The following is a 22,722-nucleotide window of genomic DNA, read 5'->3' as shown; positions in this document are numbered from 1 at the left end:
GATGAATTCATTATCATAAGGAGCTCTGTTTACGCGGTTGGGTTTTTAAATTGGGGAAGGAAGGAGGAAGCTCTCCAGGGGTAATTCTGTAAATTACTAATGATGAGTACCATAATATTATAGTCTAAAATTAGAAAGGCTGACTTTCGCTTTGTATATTAGGCATTCAATGCCTATAATTGGGTTGGGTTTTTGACTCTGACTCCCAGCGCTGTAAACAATTTTTCATGTTATTAGTTTTATATAAATAATTTTATTTATAATATAAAAAATCTAGAATAGATGAAAGTGATTCTTTAATTTCATAAATAAATAAATACTACTCATATTATTGGTAAAATCAGTTTCAATAGTAGTATGATCTTTATTATAAAAATATATTCTTTAAATTTTTCCGATGTCGACATTGTTAACGTATCTCTAAATTTTGTTTTTCTCATCCTCTAATTATTTATCTCATTTTCTATCTCTAGCGCGCAACGCACTACTTATGTCAGAGTTTTTTTCGTGTCGTTGACACAGAAACACTCAACAAATTTTTGATACTAATTTGGGCCCCCGGAATTAAAATCCTGACTCCACCACTACTTATACTACTATTTGTAATAAATAGATCTCTTATTTCACTTGTCCTTCTATTATGGAGTAATTCTTTAGCTATTTTTATTTGCATTTTTAAAATCTAAGTGTAGTCCAAGGAAGACAATTAATTGCTAATAAGAGCATCCCCATCCATGCTCTTATTTAAGCATACGGAGGTGGGCCCGGATCCACTTTTACTCCTTATCCTTAGGCAAGAAGACAACACCCACATTCATGCTTTCCGCAAGGACATCATTCTATTTATTCAATTTAAATACTTCAATTACTAAAAAATTTCTACAATATTAAAATACATTAAAATATAAAAATTACATAATTAAAATCCTAAAAAATAAAATTTACACAATTAAAATCCTAAAAAATAAAAATTACATAATTAAAATCCTACAAATTAAAAATTACATAATTTTTAATGTTGAAGTGGAAGTATTTACAAATGAAAATGTGAATTTTGGGGAAAAAATTGAAAAATAAATTAAAAGTGTGTAGAAAACGGATATAATTTATTGGAAAGTGGGAAAATATTTTTTTATTTAAAAACAATTTTTAAATTAAATTCGAATTTAAGTAAAAAGAATTTACAATGGATAAGCCGTTCAATCACAGCCCGCCATGTCGACCTGGTCAGCGGCACGGACGTGCTCTTAGCTAAGAGCGTCCACAGTGGGAGGGCCGCGGCTCTCGGCCCGGGCTTGGGCAGCCCGCGGCCCCCCACTACTGAGGCGAGGGGTGGACGAGGGAGAGCCGAGCGCTCGGCCAGGCCGAGGCTCTTGGGCAGGCGGCTCGGCCCGCCACTGCAAGGGCCGAGAGCCGCGGCCCTGCCCACCGAATTTTAATTTTTTTTTTTTTTTCAAAATTTTTAATATATTCATCCATTCTCCTCCAATTTTTTTACCCCAAACCAAACTCTACTCTTTCCACTTGATTTCAATTTCAGATTCAAAACACGGATTCCGACGATGAAAATTTTCAGCGCTTGGTCGATGAGGAGTTCGAAGAACTCGTTGCAGCGGTGCAAGATGAAGCCGACGAGGAGGAGGCGGCTTTGGCGGCGGCGGCGGCCATCCCTCGGCCGAGATACCGTCGTCGGTTTATCAACCGTGACCATGTCGGAGCTGACCAGCGGTTGATGGAAGACTACTTCAGCGATAACCCCCGTTATACGCCGGAGATTTTTCGTCGGCGATTCAGAATGTCGCAACGACTCTTCATCCACATTGCGGATTGTTTGTCTCAGCGATACAGGTGCTTCACCTTACGGAGTGATGCCACCGGTCGACCCGGATTGTCGACATATCAGAAGTGCACGGCCGCAATTAGGCAGCTTGCCTATGCCGGGCCTGCTGACATGTTCGACGAATATCTACAGATAGGCGAAACGACTGCCCTCAAGACGCTGAGGCAGTTTTGCAAGGGTATCAAAGAACTCTTCAAAGGGGAGTACCTACGGAAACCGATGGCCGAGGAATGCCAGAGACTGATAAATATGCACGGGACTGTGCATCATTTTTCGGGCATGATGGACAGCATCGATTGCATGCACTGGGAGTGGAGGAACTACCCGGTGGCTTGGAAGGGGCAATTCACTTCTGGTTTCAAAGGGTGACATCCCACGATGATCCTTGAAGCCGTTGCTGACTACCGCTTGCGAATCTGGCATGCGTATTTTGGTGTCGCTGGGTCGAACAACGACATCAACGTTCTACAATCATCGCATCTCTTCAATGATGAGTCCCAGGTTGAGGGTCCGCAAATCAGCTTCGTGGCCAATGGCACGCAGTACAACAGGGCATACTATTTGGCCGATGGAATATACCCCCGATGGCCCATGTTTGTCAAGACGATCTGACAACCAGTTGGGCCGAAGCAGACCTATTTTGCAAAAAAACAAGAGGGTGCGAGGAAGGATGTTGAGCGGGCTTTCGGAGTCCTCCAATCGCGATGGGCCATTTTACGGTGTCCGGTTCGACAATGGCACGAAAATGATGTCGCGGACATCATGACTGCGTGTATCATATTGCACAATATGATAATAGAAGATGAAGGCTTTACTGCAGAGCGTTGGGCACCGGAAGATGGTGCTAGCACAAGTCACGGTATTGCAACCCCTCCTCTGCAGATGGGTGTACCACGCAGTAATGAATACTTGATTCAGCGCTTCACCAATATGCGGAGTGAAATATCACATTCAACACTACAGGCTGATTTGGTTGAAGAGGTCTGGAACCATAGAGGAGGGGGCGCACCGTGATAGGGGTTCTCTTTGTTGTTCGCGTTGTATCGAAAATTTTCGTTGTATAATTTTCCCTTTTATAATAATACAACGAAAATTTTGTTATAATTTTATTTATTTTAATTATTTCTATGTATTTTAATAATTATATGCAAATAATTTTTATTATAGCTAAATTAAAATATATCAAAAAACTTAAGAAAATAATTTTAATTGGTGGCCCGGAGGGCCACCATTGTGGTGGCCAAGTTTAGAGGGCAAGGGCCAAGTTTGTTGGGCATGCCCAAGAAATGGTGGCTTGGGCATGCCCAAGAGGGCCACCATTGTGGACACCCTAAGAGCACCGCCTTGCCGCTGCCAAGGACGGACAAGCTACACAAGCGGTCGCCGTGCCGCTGGCACGGATTGACGTACAACCGATGGGAATGCTCTAAAGAGAATAATTATATAAGTAGGTTAGACATCTAAAATGAAAAAATATAAAATATCAAAGTGAAACTTTTAAATTAGAAGCAGGAGTATATTAGAGCATCCATATCCCGTTTTTTTATTAAACATTTATGTCTTAAAGCATTTAATATTATTTACATTTTTTATTATATACAATTCTTTAAATATGACATTACTTAAATATTAAAATATCATTAATAAACCTAAGATTACATAATATTAAAAAAAAAATTACATAATTTAAAAAAATAATTTAAATAATTAAAAAATAAAATTACATAATAAAAAATAAAGCTAGTGATGTGATCCAAGTAATTGAGCGTTTAAACAGCAACAAACGTCTTTTGTTCCTCGACCTTAGTACAATGCTAAGGAGTTTGTGTTAGCGGCGGATCCAAGATTTTCGATTCGAGGGTACAATAAATAGTTATAGAAGTTTAAAAGTCCTAAAATTTTGTTTCAAAACGTAAACCAGGAACTTTTTTATCTGATTGCTAGTATGAGAATTCAAGATACGGTTGACCATATTTGCATAATGGTTGGAAATTGAGACGAGTGGCGTAGCAATAGAGACGTTGCCAACAAGTCAAGAGTATGCAAGTCGCTGTAACTTTGCGGTGGCTCAGCCTGGACACTGTAGACATCGTAGTGTCACACGACAATGCCGGTTATTTGATTTGATGAAAATAAGTTTTCTACATTGAGCCATCTTCATGCTATTTTGATTTATATTGATGATGCGTTTTGTAGCTACTTCACTTGTTCTACCATCTTTGGTTTTGCTACTTGTTACGTTGAAGTGATTATAGCAGCTACAGTTTAGATCATCATTTTTGTTCGTTGATTACATGATGCAACATTATTGTCTAGGCTAAGTTTCTATTCATGGTATGCTTAAATGTGCCGAAGGACGTCGCCTAGATAGACATGTCTACTTTGTCAGTTCTATTCCTTGTTGAGATGAAATGGACATTAGTATTTGGGAACCTCACTTCCATCGAAAATCTAATCCTTTCTACTAATCAATTGACTGGTATATATGTTCTACAAATCTATGTCTCATGTTTATTAATTTAGTTGTTTGAAAAAAAAAATTAATTTAATGATTTGTTTTGATAAGATAGGTAGCATACCAACAGAACTTGGAAACCTCACTTCCCTCACACATTTACAGCTTGGTGCAAATCACTTGGCTGGTACTGTTGTTATATTGTTTTCCTAAATATCAAGAAGCTGTCATACTATTATTCTTCCAACAAATTTGACGGATGAATTCTTTCAACCGTGACAGGAAAAATACCACAAGATATTTGTCATTCTCTAATGGTTATTGAATTATTGCTACTTGGTATTTTTATATAAATATTCACTCTCTAATCAAAACTCGTTGATTAGAACTTTTCTGCAGCTTTGCTTTGAATTGAAGCAATTTGTTAATAGTGTTGATTTTTCAGCCAGCTTTGCTTGGAAAAATTTGCTATTGTTTGAATGATGTGGCTAATGATGATGATATTTGTGTTTAATAGTTGAAATAAAAATAGAAACTCGGTGTGATTATGAAAGCAAATGTTGTATGTTCAAATTAATTAATACTACTGTGGATTCACTCATGCACTTCAACTTCCAAAGGAGATTATCCTCAAAATTAGGGGTGTCGAAACGGGTACCCGCGGGTACCCAAACCCGATTTTGCGGGTACCCGTACCGAAAACTTCAATATTATACTATCCAATCCCGACCCGTATAGTTAAACGGGTAACCCATACCCGCATCGGGTATCCCAAACCCGCAGTTGCGGGTACCCAAACCCGTAGGCATAATTTGAATTGTGTATTATGGAGTATTATTCAATGGTATTATGCTTTTAGTTTTCGCTTATCAATGCTAGTCATCTAATACAATAATTTTATGTGCATGTTTGAAATTCTAGAATGAATTTTGGGATTGTTGCTAGTTCCTACACTATGATTTTAGATTTGTATTTTTTTTACTTTGTTGTATTTGCATAATTTTTAAATATGCACAAATATGGTAATTTCTCATCTCTTAAATTGATAGAAACATCAAGCATGTCCAAAATTAAATCACCATTCAAAATTTTAATATAAATTAAAAAAGAATTCACTTTCATAAAATGTTCAATATAAATAACTTCAACTAAAAGTGTAAAATTTTAAATCTCTAATCTAAAGACACTAAACTAATAAAAATTTTACTTTTACCAAATAATTGGAAATAAAGTGTATCATTGGGGAATTGGGGAGTATATATAGATATAGATTTGAAACTAATTAACTAAAATAAAATATTTGAAAACCTTAATCCTAAAAGTAATGGGTATTATCGGGTTTAGCGGGTATACCCCATACCCACAAAAATTTAAAACAAACTACCCGATCCCGCCCCGTTTCCCATTGTCGTCGGGTAGTGGATACCCGCTACCCGGCAGGTAACGGGTCGGGTTGAGGGTTTCCCGATACCCGCTACCCGTTTCGACACCCCTACTCAAAATTATTGCAAGCCTCATTAATGGTTAGGAAAAAATATTAGTATGAATTAGTTTTGCTAGTATTATCAACATACAATAAAATTAAATTATTTTATTAACTGTAAAATAATTTTATAATCTACTATGGTAGTACTATACGTTTTTCAAATAAAAATATTCATTTAATTATTTCATAATTTAATTTATACTAGTACTAGTTTTTATTTGCCTCTTGTGTTATTTTTCCTTATCTAATTACTCGTCAATTTTTTAAAAAACAAATCATCATGACTTGTAAATGCACTAACAATGATATCATTTATCATATATGAAAAAATAAGTAAAAAATATTAGGGATATTGGTTTTTAAAGCCATGAATTTTGGTCAAAATTTGGTAGTATTTCTTACGAACTTTAAAATTGGTCTAGAATATCATAAACTTTGCACTTTGTTTGGTTTTTTCTACGGCATGTCTATCATCATATTTAACTAACCTACGAGAGTTTTTTATCTTACTTGACACAATTAAATCAATGTGGTTTTCTACGTGACTTTTTATCAACTTATTATGACTTTAAAAAGTGAATTAAAATATCATAAAACGTATCACCCCAAAATATTAAGCATTTTTTTTAATTGGAATTGCATACTACTCCCACCGTCCCAACTAAGTTGAGAGTAAAGAGATATTGGATGTTTTATTTTTTATTAGAAAAGGAAATGATTAAACTTAGTTGGGACATCGAAAATAGAATACGACTCAACTTAGTTGAGACCGAAGGAATAATATAGTAATAATGGTTAAGCATCTTTCAATATAGTAACAATATGAAATTCTTTCATATCGATATTTTCGATACGATAACGATACAAAATTTTGGATAAATATACCGGATCGACCCAACCATAATCATCTTGCTGCAAATCTACAAAGTGTGTTGATTGTTGTATGAAGCATAAATTAGACAAAATCCACAAGCGGATGTCAAGCATATTGAAGATTGATGTTCACGACACACGTGATTTGGAATACTACAAAGGTTTGGCATTATCTTCTCCCTTCGACGACATCAACAAGAGCATTGCCAAGTCAATGGAAATGGCCGAATTCGGGGGAGAAATGGTGGCATATGACCTATTTGAATTGGTCGAGTTGTTGTTTGCTGGAACAATTTCTCGGTCTAGCAGGGGAAGAGAGGTGGCTGGTTTTGGAGTTGCAGCATGCACTCAGCACGTCACACTCTTTGCTCACCTTGGGAAACACTTGCAATGTGTCTCGAATGATCTTCCGTGGATTAATTTGTACTCCTCAAAAGATTTTCAGGTTAGCTTCATATTTTGAACTGTCTTAGCTTCATATTATTGAATTGTCTATTCTAACTTTAGTTTTTAATGCATTTATTTGCAGACTTTCGCATTGGAATCTTCTGACTTACTTCATCATTTAATTAGCTATGAGTCACATGAGACTAGAGACTCCATAGAAAAGCTTTACTATGAAGCATAGAAGGCCGAAAGAGAAAATTTTCAGTCCCGGCAAGAAATCTTCTTACGCCTCAACTGAGAGTAATAGTTCATTTGGTTCTGCAACTTCGATGTGGAACAATAGTGTTTATGTCAGGATTTTTCAATGTGTGTGTTGAGAAAACCACTGTACTCAATGCGTTATTATCCTGTATGGGCACTGGAGCATTTAAATACTGCCAAAAAATCATCAAGAAGGATGGCTGGATCTGCAGAAGATTAATGAAAAAAATTGCTTCTTCATAAGAATCTGATCAAATTTCTCTTCAAGTTCAACCACCGGCACATTTTTAAAATTCCTTCTAAAACACATTGAAATACAGGCCCATTTCACTGGATCACGATTTGTTCGAAGATTTGGAAGCTAAGAATCGGTTTATACAGTTGTCCACTGGTACTTTTTTTACTTTATTCTTGATTTAGATTAATAATTGACAATTATTTACCTTTCACATATTTTGGTAATAAAATAATGGAGGTGAGAAAACTAAGGAACACTTTATTCTCAAACTTTCTCAACCTATACAAAATGACACATCTCTCGCATATTTATAGGCATCCACTTCCTATTCTAGAATTATCTTCATAATCTTTTTATATTCTAAATATCTAAAATAAAATTTAATAAAAAATCTATATATTTTTTAGATAATATCTATATTATTGAGACTACTGATTCTAGATAATTCTATATATAATATCTAGATATTTTCTCATGCCTAATTCTAGATAATATCTAGATATTTTCATTACAAAATCAAGTTTTTTAATAACAATCCAACAAAGACAGCAGTGGCATTTCATAAGGCACCATATCTAGGGCTGGATAAATATACCAAAAAAATGGTATATCGATCGTATCGTACCAAAAAATATAAAAAATTATCGAATTTTCGGTATACAAAATTTTCAATAGATACAATATCATATCATAAGTTTTTGATACGATAACGATATAACTTTTTTTTATACCGCAGTTACCATTTTATATCGAAAATCAATACGTATTAAATTATTGATGCATAACGTTTATAATAATAACACGTATAGGGATGTGAACAATGTTTATTCCATTGAATTGAAATTATATTAATTTTGGTTTTATTTTTCAGTTTTGAAATTATATTTTTCGATATACTGGTATTCGAAATGGTATAAAATTTCAGTACATTTCGGTACTATATACCAAAATTTTGAATCGGTAACGGTATAGATATTATCCATACCGAAATATCGGTATGTTGAAATTCGATATATACCAAAACTTTCAATATAGTAACAATATGGAATTCTTTCATATCGATATTTTCGATACGATAACGATACAAAATTTTGGATAATATACCGGATCGACCCAACCATAATCATCTTGCTGCAAACCTACGAACTGTGTTGATTGTTGTATGAAGCAGAAATTAGACAAAATCCACAAGCGGATGTCAAGCATATTGAAGATTGATGTTCATGACGCACGTGAATTGGAATACTATAAAGGTTCGATGTTATCCTCTCCCTTCGACAACACCAACAAGAGCATTGCCAAGTCAATGGAAATGGCAGAATTCGGGGGAGAAATGGTGGCATATGACCTATTTGAATTGGTCGAATTGCTGTTTAGTGGAATAGTTTCACGGTCTAGTAGGGGAAAAAAGATGGCTGCTTTTGTCGTTGTGGCATGCACTCAGCATGTCACACTCTTTGCTCACCTTGGAAAACACTTGCAATGTGTCTCGAATGATCTTCCGTTCAAGAACTGGATTAATTTGTATTCCTTGTAAGATTTTCATGCTAGCTTCAAATCATTGAACTGTCTCTTCTTACTTCAGGTTAGCTTTATGCTATTGAACTGTCTCTTCTAACTTCAGTTTTTAATGCATTTATTTGCATATTGTCCCATTGGAATCTTCTAACATACTACAAGATTTAATTAGCTTCAGGTCAAAAAGAGACTAAAAAGTCCATATAAGGGCTTTACTATGCAACATTGAAGGCCGAAAGAGAAATTTTTCAGGACCGACAAGAAATCTTCTTACGTCACACTAGAGGTGATTTTTAATGAACATATAATTATATAAAGGACATGTTAGAGACTATGAGTTCCAACAATTTCTAGTGAAATAAATGTATATGCTTCAGTTTCGAGAGGCTAACAATTGAGAGATAGATAGCAAATATAAATAGAGAGGCTAACAATCTTTTATAAGTCATTTGAGAGCAATACAAATGGAGAATAAATGCCCAAAGTCTTAATTGGTAAACTCAATATAAAATAGAGACTATTCTTTTAATGAATATTTTGTATAGAAGCAATGGGTCCTATTCTAATGCTTTTAGCACCCTAATCCAAAATCAAGACTAAATCTCCACTCTTGGATTTTAAAATGCGTGGATGAGATTAAAGCTCACAAAATCTCAATAAATAGTAGACAAAATATCAACAAAAGGGTAATATCGTCATTATGTTATCATATGATAATTTTCGTGAGTGTTTTTTTATATCAACATTGTGTATTACAAATATCAACAATATGACATTTGAATATCAACACAAGGAGAAGAAAATATCAACACATTTTTATTGAGATTGGACATGCATAATATTGAGATTTTGCCTACAATATATTGAGATTTTTTGTTGCATTTGTTGAAAATAGCTGCTTATCAACATGTACGAAAATTGAAATATAATTTATCAAATTTCATCACCCGAACATCGTCGGAACATATGCAATTGAGATCTCGTTGGAATCCTTATTAAATTATCTTTAATTTGATATATTTTTTGCGAAAAAATAATTTAAATTGATAGAGTTACGTAAATTTAAAGATTTGAGATGATTTTGAGGAGAGAGAAAATAGTTAGTTATAATTACTACATATAGGATTTGACATTAATACCCTTTTAATTTAATTAATAATTATTTAAATTTAAAATATATTACACTTGGCATTATATTAACCACAAGATCTTCTAATCTAATGGTTGAAAATTGGTCTCAATTTGGGATTGGTAATTAGTTAGCAATTGATTACACCCCTAGAAGCAAATGTAATGATTAAACAAGAAATTATATACTACTAGATTTAAAATATCTCTTGTGATCATAAATTATAGTAAATCTTTTAGACATAAAATATTTGAGTAAAGTTTAGCTTTTAGGGTTTTTAGCCTTAAAAACCACAAACTTTCAATCCGTCTGCAATTTCCCAACCTCACCCGAATATGCAATTTCCACTAAAAATCCAAAATGAAATTGTCTAACGTGGAAGCCGTAAAAATGACTGTGCACGCTCAAATATTTAAAACACATATCTTGCTCCAACCACCCGATTTAAGCCCTCCGACACCTTATTTGGACCATTATCTTGGAGATTTCAGCTCTAGGTAGTTCTATTCTTCAATTCAGGGTTTCTTGGACAGAGCTGATTGATTTAGGAGCTATAATTTCCCCAAATATTATGTTCCTAGCTCAATTCAATCCCTAATTTAGGCACCCTTCTCTCTCAATTTGAGCTCACTTTTCCACCGGCATTCCCAATTGAATATCCAGAAATTGGGGGCGAGATCGAGCCATGACGACTCGAGGGAGCAGATCGGAGAAAGTGAAGCGAATATAATAGCAATTCGACATGGACAGAGACGGGGGCTTGGACCGGGAGGAGATGGCAGCGCTTGTGGTGGCCGTGAATCCTAGGGCTAAGTTCAGCGACGAACAGATTAGCGCGATTCTCGACGAGGGCACGTACGGCGAATTCATCGACGGTGAGAAAGGCCTCACCTTCGACGGACTCCTCCCGGCGACGTAGACAGAGATTTCGACGCCCTCGGCCTCGAGCTGAAGGTGTGGGAGGGGGAGGCGGCGTCGTCTTCCTCCGTCGTGATGGAGCCTCACAAGAAGCAATGCACTGCTGCGTGGGCTGCCTCCCTTAACCACAGCATTGTGTTCGATGATACGTGGAACCTCTTCGATGATCTGGAGTTTGATCAATAGGTTGAAAATGAATCAGATGAAGGATGGGAAGATAAAACAATATAGATTTTTAGTTTAAGTTGTTATTTAGTTTCATTTAGAGCTAGTTTCCAATCACCCAAATTCTGCCAAATACGATCCAGCTAACCCTTGATATACCAAATATGATTAAATATGACATGTATACAAGTCGGGTTTCACCGCTGATCCGCCGTGGGAAATTGCAGACGGACTGAAAGTTGGTGGTTTTAAAAATAAATTTCGGAGTTCGTGGAAAAAACCGGAATTTAGGGAAAGTTTGTAGTTTTTAAGGCCAAAAACCCTAGTTTTTAATATATAAAATTGTTATTGAAGTAAATCGAGTGAACATGAATAATTTTAGCAAATCTTTTATAGTATTTTTTTAAATAAAACAAATTATAGATATTTTTGTCTCATATATATAATCTCTATAAAATGTATAAATAAAATTTGAAAATAAACTTTTGCTTGTTTAATAATCAGGTCAAGAAGAATATAAATTTATTGTTTAAATTGTTTTGACAAAGAGAAAAGATAATACATCTTTTAATTGTTTGAATAAAATAAAATAAAACAAAATAAATCAATTGTTTTAATTAAACAAGATAAAAAAATTAGTAAAACGCTATAGAACTTTTAATTGTTTTAGTAAAACAAAACATTAAAGAAGGTTGACAAAATAAAACGAAATAGAAAAGTAAAATGATATACTCCCTCCGTCCCAAGATAAGCGACTCACATTCCTTTTTGGGAAGTCCCAAGATAAGTGAGTCATTTCTTTTTTTGGTATTCTCTCTTTACTTTTTTTTTCTCTACTTTATTAACTCTCTTACTTTATTCACTTTCCATTGTACTAACAAAACCATATTTCATTAAATCTCGTGCCGAAAAATTTGTGCTCACTTATCTTGGGATTGAGGAAATAGTAATTAACCAGTTGTTTTGGGGTACAGTTATACTCCTCGTTCTAAGAGCATCTCCAATGCAAATAAGCCAGCCACTCTCTCTCCCTGCCACGTCAGCAGCACTAAAAATCCACCTGCCACATCAGATTAGGCCAGCCATAGGCCAGCCACAATAAAAATAATTCAAAAAATACTACATTTACGGAATTAAAATTACGATTAAAGTACGGAATTAAATTTACGACACAGATACGGGAAAATTCATTAATTGCATTAAAAAAAAGGTACATAGATAAAAAAAAATTACATAATAAAGAAAAAAAACTATCGGCGTGCAGTCCTCCGTGCCTACAACTCTTCAATTATATCCTTTTGGAGTTGAATATGAGCATCCATTTGGCGCATGTCGGCATATTCCTTGAGGCGGCCAACTTCATCGAGAGGTACCCCACGTCGTACACTAGGGGTGGCCGTTCCGTGGCTTGGACCGACTTCATCGTCATTGGCCCAACTAGTCAGTCGTACGCCTTCGTCTTCGACGATCATGTTGTGCATAATAATGCAGGCGTACATTATTTGGGAAATGCATTGGACATCCCACAAACGCGTTGGACCCTTAATTGCCGCTCATCGAGACTGGAGCACACCAAATGCGCGCTTCACGTCCTTGCGCGCCGATTCCTGCCGTTCCGCAAAGTAGGCCTTCCTTTCATCCATCGAATGCCTGATCGTCTTCACAAAGACGGGCCACCTAGGATATATCTCATCCGCCAAGTAGTAGCCCATATCATGCCGGTTGTCGTTAGCCATAAATGAGACGGCTGGACCGCCCTGACACTTCTCGTTGAAGAGGGGCGACAAGTTCAGGACGTTGATGTCGTTGTTCGACCCGGCTACCCCAAAATACGCATGCCAGATCCACAGTCGGTAATCAGCTACGGCTTCGAGGATCATCGTGGGATTCTTTCCCTTGTAGCCGGTCGTGTAGGCCCCCTTCCAGGCAGTCGGACAGTTCTTCCACTCCCAATGCATACAATCTATGCTGCCTAACATCCCGGGGAACCCATGCTTCTCCCCGTGCATCTGCATCAAATTCTGACAATCTTAGGGAGGAGGGCTGTCGACTCACCGATGTGGAGGTACTCATCCCACATGTCTGCCGCGCCTCCGTAGGCCTACTGCTTGATTGCCGCCGTGCACTTTTGAATAGGGGTGTGGCCGGGTCTGCCAACCGCATCGTGCCTGAAACGGAAATACAGATATCGACGCTCCAAAGCGTCAACGATAAGCATAAATAACTCCATGTGCATTCTAAAACGCCGCCTGAACATGTTTGCTGGAAACCGCGGGTTCTCCGCAAAGTAGTCGTCATATAGCCGCTGATGTGCAGCTACGTGATCCCGATCAATCACTACTCGGCGGTGGACAACCCGTGGAGGGCGAGGTATCGCCTGCTGTTCCACCCTACGCATGTACCGCTCCATCTCGCGGTTCATGTAGGCCTCCATCTGCCGTTCGTACTCCTCAGCATCCCCACCACTACCACCACCGCTACCACCCGCGTTACTCATCGCTCGATGATGCTCTTGTACAGAAATGTAGAGAGAGAGAAAACTCGTTAAAACAAGCGGTGCAAATGAAAATGAAACTAAAATCGCGTTTATATAGGTTTTAAAAAAAAAATCAAAAATCGTCGCTGGCCAATCGGGCCGCCACAATGGCGGCCGGCGCTTCGGCTAGCGACACGCGTTCGGCTAGCCCACGCTGAAAATTTGGCCGATCGCCCGCTCGCCTGCTCCAATGGTTCGGCTAGCTGATCGGCTAGCGACGCGAATCGACTAGCCGGTTTGCTAGTCGGCATTGGAGATGCTCTAAGCTACATCCGCCACTGATTTATATTGTTGGCTCGTTTTATTTTTGCAACCGTTATCCTTATGTTCTAGGTCTGGGGTGCTGATAATGTGGTTGTCAAATGAGATTTGAGAACAATCGAATTTTACTTTAAAAAATTTTAATTTTCCATGAATATTACTTTCCGAATAAAAATACACCAATTTTGGTCCTTTTTATTTATCTCTTTAACAAAAATTTTAAACTGGCAAATGAAAACTTATGCTATAACCATTAAAATATATATTTTTTATTTTATGATTATAAACAAATTAAAAAATAAAATTTCAATCTGAGATCAAAAGTCCTCAGCTTTTTTAAAATTTATTTATAAGCAGTTTTTTAGCAGTTAGAATGATGAATTAGTGGCAATCTGAGATCAAAAGTCCTCAGCCTCAAATTAGTTTTTGGCGTTATGTGTTCTTTCAATCCAACAAATATGGAGGAGTATTATTTATAAAAATATTAAAATCAATTCCCAGTTTTAAGCTCAACACCATGGCTTCTCTGCTGAGTCCACCTCTGAATTTACCCCTCAACAAGGTATAACTAACCAATTTCTCTGCTGATATATTGCTATTTCAAGTGTAATTTCAAGATGTTGAATTTTTTTTTTGGTCTGTTTGCTCAACTAGAATTGAATATTATTGAATTAGGTTATTCTTGGAGAGTGTGTGTATTTGATTCTTCAGAAACTGAACAAAACAATTTTTTTGAATTGGATTGATTGAATTGAATATTCTATCTTCCCTTTTAAAATTGAGTGGCTGAGATTTTCATAATAGGGATATGAAATAGGGAATGGATTGGAATAGGGATATGAAACAGTCAATCTAGATTTGATGGTTCAGAAAAGGGGAGGAGTATTCTTCTTGTGTAAATTCAATTTAGGTTAGGTTTAGTTGATGCTGATAGCATAGGGGTGCTATTGTGAAAATTTGCACTGAAATCGTTCTGATGCGTGCATCGTGTTTAATTTCGGCTCAACCTTGAGTAGCGTCATATTCGTGTGATCTTGAGCTGGCAAAATGGAGTTCCGAGCTCTCCTAATTTAAGAGCTCTCTAGCAGTGTGCTGATGTGTTTGTTGGGAAGATGAGGAGAACGTTTAATTGCTCTTAGGAATCCCTCGAGGAGGTGCAGGATAGGGCCAGGTTTAACAGTGTAAATGACTAAATGTTGTTAGAGAGTGGAGTGCTCGATTACTACTCATTGTTCCTCCGGGACCTTTTAATTTAATCGATGATACCCTTTGTTTAACTAATGGAGACATTCATCTTTACCGGGGGATCTGGATTGGAGTGAAACCTTTTATCTTTTTAACTACTATGTGAGTTCCCGAATTGTTTGATTATGTTTTAACTGGATTACTTATTTCGACCGTGTCTATCTTCAGGCCAATGATGTAAATGTAAGAGCTCTTGCTACCAAACCACTCTCAAAAAGAGATTTTTTTTTCGGAAAAGCCAGAAATGTGCAATTTCCTGCAATAAAATCCAAAGCATCCACGGAGGCAGATGTGCTTGATAAGGATTCTGCTGAGGCGGTTAACGACAAGGATGGTAAACATTTCTTCATCTATCATTCTGCGTCACCAATCTCAGCCTCGCAACTTCTAAGATTGTTATTTGTCATGTCTATATTAAGAGTACGAATGACCTCATCTTCCAAAAGAATATAGCTATTTACCATAACGTCCTTGAGCGTATCAAAGATGTCACTTCATCTGTGAGTCTGTGACTCTGCTATTTTTTGTTGATGAATGTCTATGAACTTCTACTCGTCCATCATATAATTGGATAGCACGATAGGCGTAAATCTCGTCGTTTGATGCCAAAATCATTATTGGAAGTACATGAAATCAGTTCAGTCTTGAATTTAGCTTATCGATGTTTGGCCTCTGTATGACTATCTTGGAAGAGGGACAATGACATGGTTGTTCCATCTTACTTCATCCCATTTATATCACTTTTATTTAAAAATTTTCCCGAGCCAGCTTTGGTAGATGTAAGCTCGTGTAAAGCTGTTTGAAAGCTCAAACACTTACTAGCTCTAAATACTTTGTATTCTTGATAATAGAAGTATATCTTTACATATATATGATGTATTTAGTTGAGAATAAATCACAAGTTACATTTATGTTGGATTACCACTTCGTATATTCTCGATAGTGGAACCTGAACCCGAACATTTCTTTCATAGTTCTATGAGGAAAAAATGATCAAAGTGTCAATGTCAGTTAATGTGTAGAGAACTAGAAATTTGTAAAAGTAACAAAAATTTGTGTGATGTTGTGATCTTGAAGATTTTGGACTTGTTGGCATGCACCATGTTGGAATCTTGTGTGAGAATCTCGAAAGGTCACTGCACTTTTACCAGAATATTCTCGGTGAGTTCCTCCTGTTTCAATGTCGTAGATTCACCATTCTTCTTCAGTGTAAAAACTCCTTAATTTTTTTCTTGTGTGATTAATAGGTCTACCAATAAATGAGGCACGGCCACACGACAAGCTCCCCTACAGAGGTGCTTGGTTATGGGTTGGCGCTGAGATGATACATCTTATGGAGCTTCCGAATCCCGACCCATTAACTGGACGGCCAGAACATGGTGGTCGAGACCGCCATGCCTGCCTAGCAATACGAGATGTGTCAAAGCTAAAAGATATCCTCGATAGAGCTGGTAATATGTGAGGTCATCTGGTAGTACTACTTTTGTGCTGTAGGATACATTCAGGCTCACGCTGCCCTCGTTTGTGTTTTCAGGCATACCCTATACCCTTAGTCGCTCAGGTCGGCCAGCTATCTTCACACGGGATCCTGATGCCAACGCGCTCGAGTTTACACAGGTGGACTGATGGATTCTTGATTAGTAGCTGTATGCTTGTTCTTCAAAGATTATTTGAGAACTTTTTATATGGCTTTTGAAGGTCAGAGCTGTTGAAAATCTTGCAATCCTATATGTCAGGTTTGGTGTATATTGAAAAAGTGATGCCATTAATGTAAATGTTAAGAAATAATGCAGTTGTTGGCCATTACCCTACTTCAGTTGAGATGTAATGTATAATGCATAGTTTTCCGGTTTAATAGTTTGATCTCGTGGCGACCGTGAAATAGCGTTTCATTTGATCCGGCGTGGATTTTAAGTAAAATATGAGCGAAAAAATTAGTAGAACTTGGATTTCATTAGCCGAAAAACTATCCGCCGGAAGACTTTCGGGCTTCGGTCTTAATCCGCAAACTTGATCGAGCAGGACTAGTCGAATTCCGCCCGTAACGGGTTCGGTACACTTGTGGTCAAACTAAGAAAAATTAAAAAAAAATTAGAACTTGGATTCCATTATTCATTTACACTATTTATAGGTCACACACACAGGATAATTACTTTTCATTCATCATTTAACACCCATAACAACCTGACACTAAATTTTATTCACTATTTAAAAATCACATCTCTTATTTTTTTATTTTTTTTGCAATCATAGTATATTTATAACATATTCTAATTCTATTGATATGTGAATATAGTTAAAACTAAAAAATTACTTTGCTCATTAAGGAGTCCATATAATTTTATAAATTGAAAAATAAATTTTTTTATAAATGAATAATTCTGTGTGTGCAATAATCTCTCTCCTCTTCTCTTTTTCCTATTTATTTTTTCCTCTATTTTTAAAAAAGTGGTAGTATGAAAATAAATTACGACGAAGTCAACAATTATATAAAGCGCCCGACGAGAGCCCAGATTCTGAAGCTCAAACAGTTGCTTTATTTGTCTCGGCAGTCCTCGCTCTTCTCGTATTTGCAGAAACGCCCCTTCGCCGCTTTGCTTCCTCTCCGATTCCGGCGAGGCCTCAATCCCATCCCGTGACAATCCGGAACATTGCTCGTGTCTTGGCGCGGCGGCGATGGGGAATCCGAAGCAGAAATGGACGGCGGAGGAGGAAGAGGCGTTACGCGCCGGCGTCGCCAAGCACGGCGCCGGGAAGTGGAAAAATATCCAGAGAGACCCTGAGTTCAACCACCTCCTCTTTGCTCGCTCCAATATTGATCTCAAGGTATTCAATTTGAGAAATTTCTTGTTTCAATATCGATGTAGTTGACTAGGAAGATTGTGGTTTAATTGTGAATTCTGTATTTGGCTGCTTTCTTTAGCAATTAGCATTGTGCTGAATTGAATTGAGAGTAGAAAGCAACGCTGTGCTGATGATTGGTTGTGTTTCAGTATTTCTTTATCCAATTGTGTGTATTGGTTGCACAGTAATGCAAGCTTATCGACTTCATGTATTGGATAGTGAATTAGGCAATTCGGTTGAAATACATTGTAATTTAAGCATGTTTTGATGAACAGGATAAGTGGCGGAATTTGAGTGTTGCTAGTGGCCAAGGGCTGAGAGATAAACCAAAGGCAGCAAAGGGGAAAGCCAATCCTGCTGAAGCTCCTGCTGCTCCCCTGCCAGCTGCACAGACATCGGGCTCTGCTGCTCCGTCGTGCAAGGGTGCATCTACAGATGTAGCCATGATGGATTCTTCAAAGCCCTTGCCTGAGGGGATTGGTGCTGCCAAGTAATTTTTCTTCACCGTTATTGGCTCAGAGCTATTTGTTTGCTTGATGTGCTAAAGTATTAATTAAATTTGCTATGTGTGTTGTGTGTTGGTATGTAGTTATGTATGTTGAGTTGCTGGAATCCGCAATTATAAGTGAGTACCGATTGTTTTGACTTTTCATTAGTCTATTCTGTCTTATTGTCTCTTTCGTGAGTGCATATGCTTGTCGATGCACTGTACAGCTAATGTAGAACAATAAGCGTCTACTATAGGGGCGTTATTTTTAGGCTGATACTTTTTGGCATATGATGTTTATGACTTACATGCATATTGCAGTAATTTGATTATATATCAATTGAGATTATTGTTGTTTCTTGAGTTAACGTGGCCTGTGGGGGAACTTTCTCGTATTTGATTAATATGTTCCTCTGTTCTTCCAGTTCTGTGGTAGTAAAGACAGTGAAAATGAAGGAAGACAGAAATAGAATAACAAATCTCATATTCTTGAATTCCCCTGATATTCATGTTCTAATTCTGGCACACTATTTGTCTTCTTGCAACCTGAATCTTTTGACTTACGGTAAATTTTGCACTCTCTTCTAATGCATGACATTATTGTTCGGTGTAGGTGTACTGCAATGATATTTGAGGCGTTGTCAACTCTTAATGACCTAAAAGGTTCCGATTCTAGTGCAATAGCCAGCTTTATTGAGGTTAGTACATTCTGTTTTCATAAATATAATTGTAACTTAGTTTCTTATGAAATATTTGAGGGCCATCATCTTCCAGTGAGATTATAAACCTGTCAAAGCTATGTGAATCTTCCAGAGGCTCGTTAGTTATATTTTAGGAGTATTTGATTTAAAGCGTTTCATTAGCCATTTCTAGAACTTGAATATGTCACCTATCATTTTCTGCACATTGCTGACATGTCCACAGAACTAGGGTTAGGAGCTTAAAGATCGTGATGCTATATCCTTAGCTCATTCGTACAGCTAATGTTTTCCCTTTATTCTGTCTGCTACAGCTTAAACTGTGAGTTTGCTTTGAGCTATAAGAAAATGCAGGATAATAAAATCCGCTTCCTTTAAATCCCTCCCTTCTTTTTCATCCTGGTCTATGAAAAGGATTTCACCCTTTCTTATTCCTCTTTTGTAATTCCAGTTAGGGATAATATTATCACAGGAAAGAATTTTGATTCCTCATTTTCCTTATACCTCAAAGCAAAAGTAACTTTAATGTAGAGTTAGATACATTTGATTTTCAGTTTGCTTTATTCTGCTTTTTACGTTGGATTGAGAAAGCTCTTTATATCAAACATTCTTGTTGTTGGAATGTGTTTTATTTTCTCTTATCATCTTGTAAATGTCTTTTGTGCATAAGAAGTAAAGATATTTCTGCTTTGGTGTTGAATATTCTTGCAGAAAAGGTACGAGGTACCACATAATTTCAGACGGTCACTGACTTCTAGATTAAGGACACTGGTGCAACAAGACAAACTAGAAAAGGTGATCTTCTTATCTCTTGAAAAAGCTGATATGTAGGCTTGTCAAATCTTTTAAAAACAAAATATAGTTTTAGGATTCTGCTTGATCTAAATTACATAGTACATGAAAGAAAAGTTTGACCGCTTTTCACATTTCTCTTTGCCCTTTGTGACATTGCTGATGCTTTCGAATGGTAATCGTACTACTTTGAGGATTGTATATCTGCTATTTACTGTTTTCATCTATAGAAAGTTACCATTCTCGATAATTACTCAAATCCCTGAATCAATCTCTGAAGCATGAAAACTGAGTGTTATATCATCAAATTCCTAACCACAGGTTAACAATTACTACAAGATCAAAAATAGTGCAGCTCTAGACACGAAACCACCTGCCCCAGTCCCTGCGCCTGCCCCTGTACCTAGACAAAGAGACGTGCAGCCTAGACCGATTCAGAGCATTGGGAACCTTGCTGATACAGTGGAAGAAGCAGCAGCCTCCGCTGCCTACAAAATTGCAGAAGCTGAAAACAAATCATTTGTTGCTGCTGAATCCGTGAAAGAGTCCGAGAGAGTAGATAGAATGGCCGAAGAAATGGAATCACAACTACAATTTGCTATGGATTGTTACGAACAAAGTACACCTTCAAACCTTACTATCTTTGCTTCACCTCATACTGATATATGTCGAACCTATATATTCATCTACAAGAATCATGTAACACCCATTTCTATCCTCATTTGCAGGTTCTCGCGGCGATATATTGCTAATTTCATAGGAATTGTTGCTGCTGTGGAGGCATGAAGGTAGGGTGTTTTGCAGTTCTATAGTAAAATCATGCTTTAGGGATCCTGATGTAGTTGGATAGATAATTTACTATTTAGGATTTTCAAATATTTGTATTGTTTGTGCAGTTTCAGTAGGTGTAGCGCTTCATGTTTTAGGCATTTTGAAAGGTCATTTACAACATGAAGTATCTAATGATTGAACAAGTTCAACATGAGTCGTACCATTAAAGTAAATGGGTTTATATTATTATTATTATTATTATTATTATTATTATTATTATTATTATTATATACTACTACTACTACTACTAAGATTTTATCTTATATTAATCGACATTGATCAATTAGTAGTACCTCAATTACATAAAACTAATAATCAATTTATCTTCGGATAAAATTTTCTCCACTTTGGTGATTTTGATATGTGTAAAGATAAAATAAAATTAGTACTAATACCATACAAAAGCTATAACGAATGCTTAAATTGTTCTTCGATTGTCATTGTCAATGCGGCAATGCCCTAATTAATTTTAGACCCAACGAACAGAAATATTACTCCTTCTGTCTCATTGAAGATGATTCACTTTCCGTGTGTCACAATCAATATGACTCATTACTAAATTTGGAAACACCTTTATCTCTACTTATTCTTTCTCTCTTACTTTACTCTCTCCACTTAACACACGTAATGAGTCATTTTCCTTGAGACGGAGGGAGTACTGATTAAATTGGGTTAGTGAATGGGAATTATGAGATTTAAGCTTATTAAGTTTAACTAGAACTAAAATGCTGTAATACTACTATAGTAATGTCATAAATATGTTTATAATAATGAAGCTGATATAGAAATTATTATTGTTATTGTTTAGTTAATTTTGAATAATTAAATTAAATGTGTGTAGATTATTACTCTGTTTACCGATCATTCCTACATAAGTGCAAATACTGTAATACTACTATAATAATGTCAATATGTGTATAATAATGAAGTTGATATTGTTTTAGTTAATTTTGAATAAATAAATTAACTGTGTTTAGATTATTACTCTGTTTACTGATCATTCCTAATAAGTGCAAATACTGTAATACTACTATAATATCACAAATATGTGTATAATAATGAAGTTGATATTGTTTTAGTTAATTTTGAATAAATAAATTAAATGTGTGTAGATTATTACTGTATTTACCGATCATTCCTAATAAGTGCAAATACTGTAATACTACTATAATATCACGAATCTATAAATATATAAAATGCGAGTTTTGGCCATTATTTTAAATATTTATAAATTTTGAACAAAATTTTAAATATATACTATTAGTTATGGACCTTTTGAATATTGGTTGAATAATTGGCAGTTATATAATTAATGGCATTATACATTAATGGTATTATATAATTAATGGCATTATGAATTGATAGCAGCAATATGCCATTATTATTTGAAAATAAAAATTAGATGGTTTTTTCTAAACCATTAGATATCACTAAATAGTGAATAATGGTTGGTCAAATGAAATGGCAGGTTTAGCCGTTTAAGATCACTAATTAAATCATACATTAATATTTATTTTTTAGGCGTTTTTTTAAATCATCGTTAATTGTTATTGATTAGGGTCACTAATTAAATCAGAATTTGAAAGGTTTATGAAATTGATGTTACCTTTAGTTTTTATTGATAAATACTTACTCCGTACATGTTATTTAGTTGTGGAATTATCTTTTCAATGCGGCTTTGTGTTTTTCTCTTTTTCTTTTTGCGTTTCTCGACGACAAATTGTATTAGAGAATGAGGTAGAGGGGTCGTAGACGACG

The 22,722-nt window shown here is 36.1% G+C and overlaps 2 protein-coding genes across 2 annotated transcripts; both read left to right on the top strand.

The window, feature by feature from the left end:
- Positions 1 to 14,470: 14,470 nt before the first annotated feature.
- LOC125192592 (Lactoylglutathione lyase / glyoxalase I family protein) lies at positions 14,471 to 17,167 on the top strand. The gene is made up of 5 exons (XM_048090213.2): positions 14,471 to 14,629; positions 15,481 to 15,646; positions 16,390 to 16,473; positions 16,560 to 16,763; positions 16,847 to 17,167. The coding sequence occupies exons 1-5, from the start codon at positions 14,585 to 14,587 to the stop codon at positions 16,936 to 16,938; spliced, it is 591 nt and encodes a 196-aa protein (XP_047946170.1). The 5' UTR covers positions 14,471 to 14,584; the 3' UTR covers positions 16,939 to 17,167.
- Positions 17,168 to 17,817: 650 nt separating this feature from the next.
- On the top strand, positions 17,818 to 21,156 carry LOC125192709 (telomere repeat-binding factor 4-like). Its single transcript, XM_048090336.2, has 6 exons — positions 17,818 to 18,138; positions 18,432 to 18,646; positions 19,257 to 19,341; positions 20,053 to 20,136; positions 20,455 to 20,752; positions 20,862 to 21,156. The coding sequence occupies exons 1-6, from the start codon at positions 17,989 to 17,991 to the stop codon at positions 20,891 to 20,893; spliced, it is 864 nt and encodes a 287-aa protein (XP_047946293.1). The 5' UTR covers positions 17,818 to 17,988; the 3' UTR covers positions 20,894 to 21,156.
- The last annotated feature ends 1,566 nt before the right edge of the window (positions 21,157 to 22,722 follow it).

This window comes from Salvia hispanica, chromosome 4 (assembly GCF_029641045.1).
Source record: "Salvia hispanica isolate PSC_SH4W2 chromosome 4, Shi_PSC_v1, whole genome shotgun sequence".
In the NCBI taxonomy this organism is placed as follows: domain Eukaryota; kingdom Viridiplantae; phylum Streptophyta; class Magnoliopsida; order Lamiales; family Lamiaceae; genus Salvia; species Salvia hispanica.
This window is presented reverse-complemented; position numbering and strand designations above follow the sequence as displayed.